At 43.7% G+C, this 11,007-nt stretch overlaps 1 protein-coding gene across 1 annotated transcript; it reads left to right on the plus strand.

Annotated features, from left to right (window-relative positions):
• The first annotated feature begins 6,986 nt into the window (after nt 1-6,986).
• LOC6607338 (gustatory receptor for bitter taste 93a) lies at nt 6,987-8,500 on the plus strand. Its single transcript, XM_002032075.2, has 2 exons — nt 6,987-8,250; nt 8,312-8,500. Exons 1-2 carry the CDS (start codon nt 7,180-7,182, stop codon nt 8,498-8,500), a joined length of 1,260 nt encoding a protein of 419 aa, XP_002032111.1. The 5' UTR covers nt 6,987-7,179.
• The last annotated feature ends 2,507 nt before the right edge of the window (nt 8,501-11,007 follow it).

Raw genomic sequence — 11,007 nt, forward strand, 5'->3', positions numbered from 1 at the left:
CGAGACCCTCCCTCACTCCCTGCGAGGGAGTAGTCCGCAGCCCCTTTGGGCCTTTCTCTTTTCGCCTGATCATGTTATGGCATATTCAGTTAATGTAGTCAAATTACATTGCCTGGAAATGCATCGCACAGACGCATATTCGTTTACCAGACCTAAACGCCGGGCTCCCGATCTCTTGGATTCGATCCCGAGCAGGGCCCAAGCCATGACCATGGCCCATATGGCAGCAAAAGCAGCAACAGCGGCAGCAATTAACTGCAAAATGTCATTAACCAGCGTCGTAGGTGAGAGGACAAAAAGAAGAAGAAGAGGAGACGAACTGACATATGACAGGCACATCAAGCACTCAGAAAACCCGAACCCGAACCCGACCCGAACCGAACCGAACCCGAACCCAAACCCAACCCAACCCAACCCAGTAGAACCCTGTTCAGCATCACTAAAAACGCCCTCGCTCGGGCCAAGCCCCTCATCCACCCTAAATGCACTGCAAAAAGTAGTGCCAGTACTATGTACCATAGTGCTATCCTAATGGATATATTAAAATCCGTTAGTAAATGCAGATGTTTATTTGAAATACAATGACAAGATCATCACTCTTCAATTCCGATATGTTTTACCAAGTTGTTAACACTTTATTAGCAAACAAATATTAGTCACGTCAGCTTCGTAATTGGCTGGCTAAATATTTACAATGATAGTTAATAGATGGTATCAAACGACAAAAATTCAATATTAAAATAAACTAGTTATGAAATGTTACAACCATAAAGCAGTGTATACTTTTATCAGCTTATAATAGAGTGCATATATTAATTGAGACATTTTGATGGGCTCACAAGCATGAAATTCAAATCCCCATTATCGAAAAGGACCCTTTCTCTGAGTGTATCCACCCCTCCCCTACGATCACTGCTCATGGCCTGTGTATTATGTTCCCTGGACGTTCCACCGCGGCATTAAACGCTTGATTAAATTTCCTTACAAATGGGTTGGGCGGGGGGAAGTGCACACACCAGCAGACGCTATAGGGATATATATATGCATATCCATTTATTATTGGAAAAAAGGTCATCTCAGTTTCTGCGTCCATATGTTGCGACCTGGACAGCTATCCATCCATCCATCCATCCGTCTATGCATTTTGTATCTGGTATCGTCGCGTATCTTGTATCTCACAGCTGCTGCTGCTGCTCGTTCTGACTGTCATCGCAATTAGAAAGCTCTGCTGGTCTCTCTCACGTGATTTGAGATTTTTGCTGTTCTGCCCGCCTAGCACTTGCATTTAATTTCCCATGGAACAAGTTCCCTTCCGGTGGAAAACGAGGGGTTTGTCAAGTTATAAAAATCGAATGAAAAAAGATATAGGGAATTGTGGGGAAGCCTGAAAAGTGCGGCGCAGCGAAACGCGGTGAGAAAATGTTTTGCATTATTTACATTTTTACTGCAGTTAGTTATGTGCTGCGCTCCGTTTTGTTCTGACTCGTTTTGGCCATTACTCCGCTGCAGGACATCCGTCATCCGTTGCGCTTGCTTTGCTTTCCTGCTTGTTTTTGGGATCGTTCTCGCTTCTTTTTTGACTTGGTTTGGTTTGGTTTTATCGCTTGGCTTCCTGCCGCCTTTGAGCCCTGTTGATGTTGCTCTCATTAAGAAATTGTCAGGTGTGCTGGCCGCGTCAGTTATCCGTCATGGTTTGGTTGATCAGCACAGAACCCAAACGATCTGAATCCAGCTGGAGCGGAGAAGTAGACGATTCCGAAGTCGTCATGTAACATACAGAACATTTCACAAAACAATCCGAAAGATCCAAACTGTACCATTATAAGACTATAAGATACTCATTGCAGATAGTGGATAGTTTCTGTCTGAAAAGTTGGTAACAGCTCATAATTTATATATAATTATATCCAACCTTTAAGATAATTAATCAAGGTAGAACGCATCTACATATACCATACAAGTACATTACATATAGAAAAAAGCAAACCAGATGTCAGTCTGCTGAAATACAATATACCCCTTGAAATGTGCAAGTACCAGGTACGAAAACTGCCGTTCAGAACATGCTTGCAATTCAACTGTAAAAGCATTTAAACGGAAAGTTTGTCGACTTCCCTCCCCTGTCTGGTCAACTCCGGAACCCCTTCTTTTCTCCTTCCCTTTCCTTAGCCGATTCTCTCTTTGTCTTCCCCATTTCTCTCACTGTTTACCTGTTGCTCGTAAACAAATGCCGCCTTAATCAATTCCTAAAAACTGCTCAAACTTCAAGTGATAACAAACAAAGGCGAGACAAACGCATGGATGGTTGGAAAGAAAGAAAGTCCCAGGGATCAGGTTCCCCACTTCGAACCCTTTGCCCACCCCCTTACCACCACTATTTTTCCGGAGTTTATGGCCAAGACTCGTCTGATACCGGGGATGCTTCATGTTTATTTTCTCACACAGGCGGCAAAACAAATAAATTCCGTTGCCGTTGGAGAATCGAATTTTGAAAACCTAATCAAATCGAACATCCTCTCTGTCCCCCGTTGGGTTCTCTAACCCCTTTCTCGTTTCGATTGAGAGGGTATCTTGGTTATGGGCAAGAGGTATGCTATAGTTGGGCGGATTTGTGCTAGTAGTAATATGCTTGTAAGGTAATAAAATCCTACTGCTTGGTCAATTGGGTTTTAAAGATAGAGCGGATATGCAAATAGGTATTAGAATTAACTAGTTCCATCAATGCTCGCTGTATATAAGGTATGCATTAGTCGGTTCTACGAGTGTGCCCCATCTGACTTCCAACATTTTTTATTGACGACCACCAGGCGGGTGATGGGCCCCAAAGATTCCCCATCCGCACTCGTAATTAAATATCCAAATTGAGTGTAAGCAAATGCCGCCGACTTCTAGCCCTTCCTTCTGTCAACTATGCAGGGGTTGCATCTGGATCGGGATCGAGATCGGGATCTTTATGTGGAGCTGTGTCTGTTTGTGGCTTGAAATAGCAACGCATCCAAGTGAGGCATTTTGTGCAACACACGCCAAAATGTTTGGTTGTTAAAGGGGGTAGCGTTCTGTGATGGTGGGGGAGGGGTACAGGAACTGCATTTGCATGGGCCTTTATGCACCCCTTCCGACTCCCCACCCCCCCGCACTTCAGCCACTCCCCCACTCACAGCGCTTTCCTATTTCTGTATTTGTTGCTGCTGCTTATGCGAACGCATGGGGCATGTCTCCCGCAACTGCAGTGACTCCAACTCCTGCACTGCAACTCATCATCCAGGTATTTTATTTCCAATTAACAAACGCAGTTCAACGATCTTCATATAAATAAAATCATTTTCAAGACATTTTAAGGGGCCTTACATCATTCCAATTGAACAAATATTGGGAAGCGCTAAGAAATGTAATTAAAAAATAAGAAAGCAAATAAATCAATAAATTTATTAAGCTATAATTAAATTGAATTATGCATGCTAAATGTATTTACATCTTTAAGCTATCTTTACGGAAATTTATTGCCCTACCGCTTGTTTAACTTTAAACGACAGAAAAGTAATAACCTTTTCTACTTTCAGATTGGTTTTAAGCATTGAAATACCTAGATTCTCGCACAGTTTTTTCCAGTGCATTGCACGATCCAACTTAGGCTCCATCTGGCTGCATTTAGTTTTTCTCCAACGGGCATAGACAATGGAAAACATTTTCCTGTCGCTGTCTCTGTTTTGGAGTCCCTTGTTGTTGTTGATGTCCCTGTCCCTGACTCGCCCCGTCCCTTTCTGCCCGCCCGCCCCCTGTCCTTGCTCCCCCGCCGCACCCCTTGCCCAAGCTTAAGCCGCCAGCCGCCGCCCATCGAACATCAACATAAAAATCCATGTGATGCTCTTTTTTTTTGTTGTTTTCGTGCTCTATGCGTTGTCGTTGTTTCGTTATTTATTCGTTCTCCTCTCTTCTGCTCTCTCCGTCACTTAAATATTTAAATGTGCATATGGTATCCACTCTCTCCGCCCTGTGGTTGTTGTTGTCGCTGGAGTTGTTGCTGCTGTTGCGTAGTCGCATGTGAATGCTCTCTAATCTCGCAATGTCGTTGAACCTTTCCCCTGTACTTTTTTATTTTGCCGTACTCGACTTTATTGTTATTATTATTTTTCGCGACTCTCCTCTCCGCTTTATTTTCTACACATCGCTTACTGTGTTTGCTTTTGCAGACTCGCTCGCTTGCCTTCCTTTTTTTTGCGCTCTTTTCGATTACTTTATGTCATAGCATACGACAACAACAGCAACAACTACCGATGACAATGATAACAGCAGCGAATGCTATAACAACTGACAAGGACGGCAGTGGTTAAAAGGGGACAGAGAATGTTTTGGGGGTAAGGACTCTCCTCAAATATTAAAGCCTACTTATTACCGTGATCCTAAGGTTTGAGAATTTACCAAAAATAAAGATGATAACAAACTTGCAATTTCTTTATATATAATAAATGGATTGTTTAAAACAAAATCCCTTAAAACTGCCATCGCCCCTGGAAAGTGCACACGTGCAATTCTGCCGCTGCCTGCCTCGAGGCAATTATTTCCAATTTAGCAAAACAACACAAGAGGAGCAGCTTGGAGCTGAAGCTGAAGCTGGAGCATAGGCATCCAAAGCTATAGATTGGCCTCTGTCCGAGATCTGGGCTTGGCTCTGGACCTGCTCCTATTGTCTTTCCATCGGTTCATTGCCCGATGCACAGATGCAGCAGCTCTAGCATCATGCTATAAAATCACACTGAAAAAAAATCGAATTAAATTGGACATAAATATAAGAAAAGCAAAGCAATCTAGCTTTGATTTAACTGTGCTCCAGCTACATTTCGCCACTATGTATTCTCCTTAGGTGAAGGTACTTTGATGTATATCTTATATTATATAATAATATTTTAATAATATATTCCTCAACTATATATATCCAATCTTTTCTCTCTATATACAGTAAATTACAACTTCAATTTCCTGTAATACACCTCGAATGCATTATTTTCGAAAATTCGGGATCCTAAACACCTAACAAGATCTTTTATTACGTGCTGTGGCTAATTCATTTAGCTTTTAGTTTTACAGTTTTACAGCCAGTAAATCAATTTGGATTTGTTCCGGTGCAGCCCCATCCCAAAAGCGATCCACATCACCAGCTCGGTCATCACGGGAACTGGGTACTGTCGACCGAAGACCGAAGACTGAAGACTGACTAGGCTGGAGACTTAAGCTGGGGTCAGGCCTGCTCCATGGTCCATGCAATTACTCCATGTACTTGGGGACTGTAATAACACGGACGCGAACTGTACGTAAACTGGTTGAAGGATGCTGCTCCCGCTGATGTTGCTTCTGCAGCTTGGCGACCTGGGGACTTGGAGCCGCGGCTTGTGCAGCGACTTTCTAGCCGGTGTTATCTGTCTATATCTATCTAGGAAAACCAGTTATTGGGGGCCCAGGCTTGTTGCACGCCCATTTCGAGCCGAGAGTTGCTGCGGCAGCTCCTCGCCGGTTGTTAAAGTTAATGTGCCTGCCTGCTATGGTGGCTGTCGATCCGACCAGGACTAGACCTGTTGCCCGTCGCCAGTTGCCCGTTGCCCGTTGCCAGTTGCTAGTTGCTGATCGCCGATGTTGCCGGTGCTTTGCTGTATGCAACATCTAGCCCCACTCGCAACTTGCAACTGGATTTGCCGAAGGCTGTTGACTCCGTTGTTTTTCTATTGCCAGTTGCCAGCACAGAGGCTCCCGAGGCTCACGACTTCCTTCTTGGGTTCTTCTGGCTAGCTAGCTGGCTGGCTGGCTGGCTGACTGGCTGGGATATTGGAAAACAACTCGTACAGCTGCGAGTTCGTTGACTTCGAGTGGAGCTATTCTAATGCCCGGCAAACGTGTTTGGCAACTTGCAATACAATTGGGTGTGTGGAGGGGCGCGAAAATGGAAAATAGCAGTGGGAATGGGAATGGAAGTGGGAGCACTGCTCCATCCACTACTACTCCCACTCATCCCATTTCCATTTAAGCAGCAAAACACATTAAATGAAAGGGACTTGCGCCGAGAAGTCATCGCCTTACTAATTGCCCACGAGTGAATTGAAATTGAAATGAAGTTTGCATTGAAGCGTTCCGGGAAAATCAAATGAACATTGAACACATTGATAAGCAGTAAACTGGATTCCAATGATAAGAATATTTGACATATGTCGATATGGCGATACTTGTTTACATACACAAACTCATAAAAAGACTTTTAAATATTTACTCGGTAATATAATGCTGCTCTGTTTAGATTATTAAATATGTTTGCAAATTAATTGTAGAATAAATATAACTTTGTTGGCTAATCAACATTTAGGTTGTGTACTCAGGTAACTAGGTGTTAACACTCGAAGATAATGCGTAAAATTAACTAATTGCTCTAAATAACAAATAACAAATAACTTAGATAAAGCCTAAAACTGATCGATTGTCCACTCGTTTTTTGGTTGATAAATACGAGCAATTAGTACAATATAACAATATTGAATAAATGTACAGAGTAAAATAAATTCGAGCAATTATAATAACAACGTTCAATAAATCGACAGAATTTAAGAATATTTATTAAATGAAATAGTTTTAGTTTTCATTGGAATTATTTAAACTACTTCGATGGAAGTTTCTTTCCAGAAACTGTGTGAGTAGTTTCCTAGGAATAGGTTTTCCCACTCATTCGACCATTCACCTCGTTACAAAAGTCCAATGAGAATGTCGGCCGATTTCAGATGTCCATCAACCCAAAACAACTTTATTGACACGGGCATAAATATCAATTTACGCCCATTTTTTGTTGTGCCGATGATGGTTTTATTTCTCGAGCACCATCTGCTGGGTGCCAGTGTGCCTGAAGGGCAAGCGAGAACAGGGCCCAAGTTCCCAAGTGGATCTGGGCCTGGGCATGGACATGGGTATGAGTCCAGGGGCTGGCCTGTCCATCATCATCGATTGCCGAGTTCCGAGACCAGAGAGTCGAGTCGAGTCCAGTTCTTGGGGCCAATCAGTCAGCGAGGCACTCAGCGGAGCGTGAATGGCAATTGCCGATATCCACACATTCAATTAATAAAATCAACAGCAGGGCCGATAGCTTCAGCTCCTTATCGCAATCCCCTGGACGCCAGGACATGGACATGTCATTAGCCAGGCTGCATGTTCAGTTCCAGCTCGGCTATGGCCGGGAAACGAGCGGAAAGCTGGTCGCGTTTGCTGCTCTTGTGGCTATATCGTTGTGCCCGTGGTCTTCTGGTGCTCTCCTCCAGCTTGGACCGGGATAAGCTGCAGCTGAAGGCGCCCAAACAGGGCAGCAGAAATCGCTTCCTGCACATCCTGTGGCGCTGCATTGTGGTTATGATATACGCGGGAGTATGGCCAATGTTGACCTCAGCCGTAATAGGCAAACGATTGGAGAGCTATGCGGATGTCTTTGCTCTGGCCCAGTCTATGTCGGTGTCCATTTTGGCAGTCATATCCTTTGTGATCCAGGCAAGGTCCGAGAACCAATTCCGAGAGGTGTTAAATAGATATTTGGCGCTCTACCAAAGGATATGCTTGACTACGCGGCTGCGGCACCTGTTCCCAACGAAATTTGTGGTTTTCTTCTTGCTAAAGTTGTTCTTCACCTTGTGCGGTTGTTTCCACGAAGTAATACCTCTGTTTGAAACCCAGCACTTCGATGATATCAGTCAAAAGGTGGCCACTGGTTTTGGCATCTACATGTGGCTTGGAACGCTCTGTGTCCTCGATGCCTGCTTCCTGGGATTTTTGGTGTCCGGAATACTGTACGAACATATGGCCACCAATATCATTGCCATTCTGAAGCGAATGGAGCCCATAGAGTCGCAGGACGAAAGATATCGTATGACTAAGTATCGCAGGATGCGACTCCTGTGCGATTTTGCCGATGAGTTGGACGAGTGTGCCGCTATCTACAGTGAACTGTACCAAGTCACCAACTCCTTTCGTCGGAGTCTGCAATGGCAGATCCTCTTCTATATCTACCTAAACTTCATAAATATCTGCCTAATGCTGTACCAATATATTCTGCATTTTCTGAACGACGACGAGGTGCTCTTGGTGTCCATTGTCATGGCATTTGTTAAATTTGCTAATCTAGTAATGCTCAATATGTGTGCGGATTATACGGTGAGGCAGTCAGAAGTGCCAAAGAAATTGCCTTTGGATATCGTTTGCAGCGATTTGGATGAGCGATGGGATAAGAGTGTGAGTTTGCTATTGATTGCTATTCACTAATTACATATTTTAATCATATTAACTTGGCCAGGTTGAAACCTTTCTCGGTCAGCTGCAAACACAACGACTGGAGATCAAAGTATTGGGATTTTTCCATCTCAATAATGAGTTCATTCTTCTCATTCTGTCTGCCATAATATCGTACCTCTTTATCCTTATTCAGTTCGGCTTTACAGGTGGCTTTGAGGCGTCCGAGGACATTAAAACTCGTTTTGATTAAGCTATTGTACTTACACTTCTGTTTAACTTTGAATGTGAATTATCAATAGATATGTTAAGTATTTTTCTAAGTTTTCGCGACAACCTCGCTGTATGGACTCGGTATCTGTATCTGTATCTGTATCTGTATCTTAACCTCAACCTCCAGCAGAGAAGTTCACCTGAACCGCCCTGAGTTCATTATCGTTCATTATGTCCCATGCCACAAGACATTCTGATACAATTTTCAGAGTGCCTCCGAGATGAGCTCGTTAAACGGCCAACAAAAAATTAAAGAAATGGGAATGAGCAGCAAAAAATTGAAATTTCACGTCTGACACGGTGTAATTATCATAACTTCCCCAACTCCCGTACTCCCGCTACTTAAGTCTTACGTCTATTACTCCCACTACACTGGAAAAAAACCGAAACCACAACCGAAAAGCATATCAAAAATCTTTAATAAAGAAAATTTTAATTTGGAATTAAATTTTCTTAGCAACTTTAAATGTATATGGATTTATCATGTATGAATATATAAAATATATATATATTTCTATATGAATCACATTCCCATCAGTGTACACCCCCTGCCACCCCCGATCATCAGCCCATCACTTGATCGTCATCGCAATCGTCTCGACTCAAGTCTTTGATTATTTTTGGCCTCAACGGAGCGTAACGCGCTTGTCACGCCTATTATATATGCTCGGAACATATATATGAATATATGTGTATATGTTTGTGTGCGCGGAGGGGTTATAGGATGAGGCATCTGAACCCGGGATTTCGATCCCAACTGACCCGTGGTTCGACGGTGGCGAAATGGAAACAAAGCAAACACAACGGCAGAAGTACGCGCCTTCGCCTGCAACTGAATTAATTTCCGAGCTCTCCGCTCCGCTGCACACGCCCTGGGTTTTTGTTTTTTTGGGGGGGCGGAGGGAAGGGTCCGAGAAGAGATACAATATGTATGTGCCGGCTTGGAGGAGGGGATCTTTCAATCCCTGACACTGACGAGAGCACATTCAAATTTTTCGCTTTTTTTCGCGCGCAACCGAACCTGGCCAAAAGCTCCGGCCAAGCCATGCATATTTCCGGCCAGCGGAGCGCTGATCTGATCACCGGATCCCACCACACACCCATTTATTCCAGAAAAGTGAGGAGCAGCGTTCCCGTTTCGCTGATTTCCTGCCGTTCGCAACATTTCAGGTATTTTGCAATGTAATTAGTTCGGAAGCTCCAGCACCGCCACAGCGATTCAGTCGAGAATGTCTATTGGAATGGTGCACCGACTGGCACCTTGGAGACCCAGCTGGGTGATGGGAGCTGGGAGCTGGGAGCCAGAGCTGCGGCATTGTCGGGATGCCGCCGACAGTTGAAAGATGCCGCCGCCAATGAGTCGCGGTTGCATGTACCACCCAATTTACCCCCATTTCTGCCACCCATTTTGTTGTCTTTGAGCATTTGTACACATGTAACTAGCAACGCAGTCAACACAGAGAGCAAGTAAGCACTAACCGATACCCATCAAACTAACATGATTATGCTTTATGTTCATTGACTATGCTTTGTATACTCAAAATCTATAGCAATCAAAAACTAAGGTTAATATACTAATAATCTTAACTAATACGTATTTGATTGTGTTCCTTTCAAAAGATTGTATGATCGTTGATATCCTAGTAAATCAAGTAATGGGTATGCCATTAGGGTATAACTTCTAGCATTCTTCTCACTGACAGACGTTGGGCTGCCTGGGGGTCTTATCAAGTGGGCTGGTGAGCAAACACGGCGGCGGCAAACACTTTGACCTTTGTAGAATCCACAGAAGCCGAACGACAGCTACGTCGTGTTCCACACACTTTCACTTACGAATCGACAGAAACAAAATAGAAACCACAATCGCAATCAACAAACGAAACGTGATCGCGTGGAGGGGGGGCAATAGAAAGAGATCGTGTGTCCATAAACGTGACATAAACACAAAATAACAACTTCATTTGTGAGGAGGAGGGGGGCCCCAAAAAAAAGCAGGGGGCTAGTGTGTTAAATGGGGAGATCGGCAAACAAGCGTTCCCCAATGCGTTGTTTGAACTTCGTTTGTGGAGCAACCAATGGGGTCTAGACATTGCGACTTTTCAACACAGAACGATTGTCGGAATGTTTTCACTATGCTCAACTACGTACATGCGATCAGAATGCATAGTAAATTAAGTGGGCGACAGATACGCGAAGAAGAAAATACATCTGTAGGTTGTGTTTGTATCTCGAAGATAGAGATATATCGGGGCAGAGTTGCGGGGGAGTGACCCCGACTGGCACCAAAAAAAAGCAAATTCCAAATACCCGTTTTTGGCCTAAAAACCTACAAAGCCAACAAACAACAAGTTGCTCAACCGCAGAGCATAAACTTCTCCGAATTCGTGAATGCCCTACGCAGATGGTTATATAAACTGTCACATAAACTAAAACTGGTCTTGTTTATTCTTGGCTCATTACAAAAAGTTTTATTGCTGACTTACAAGA

This window comes from Drosophila sechellia, chromosome 3R (genome assembly GCF_004382195.2).
Source record: "Drosophila sechellia strain sech25 chromosome 3R, ASM438219v1, whole genome shotgun sequence".
Classification (NCBI taxonomy): domain Eukaryota; kingdom Metazoa; phylum Arthropoda; class Insecta; order Diptera; family Drosophilidae; genus Drosophila; species Drosophila sechellia.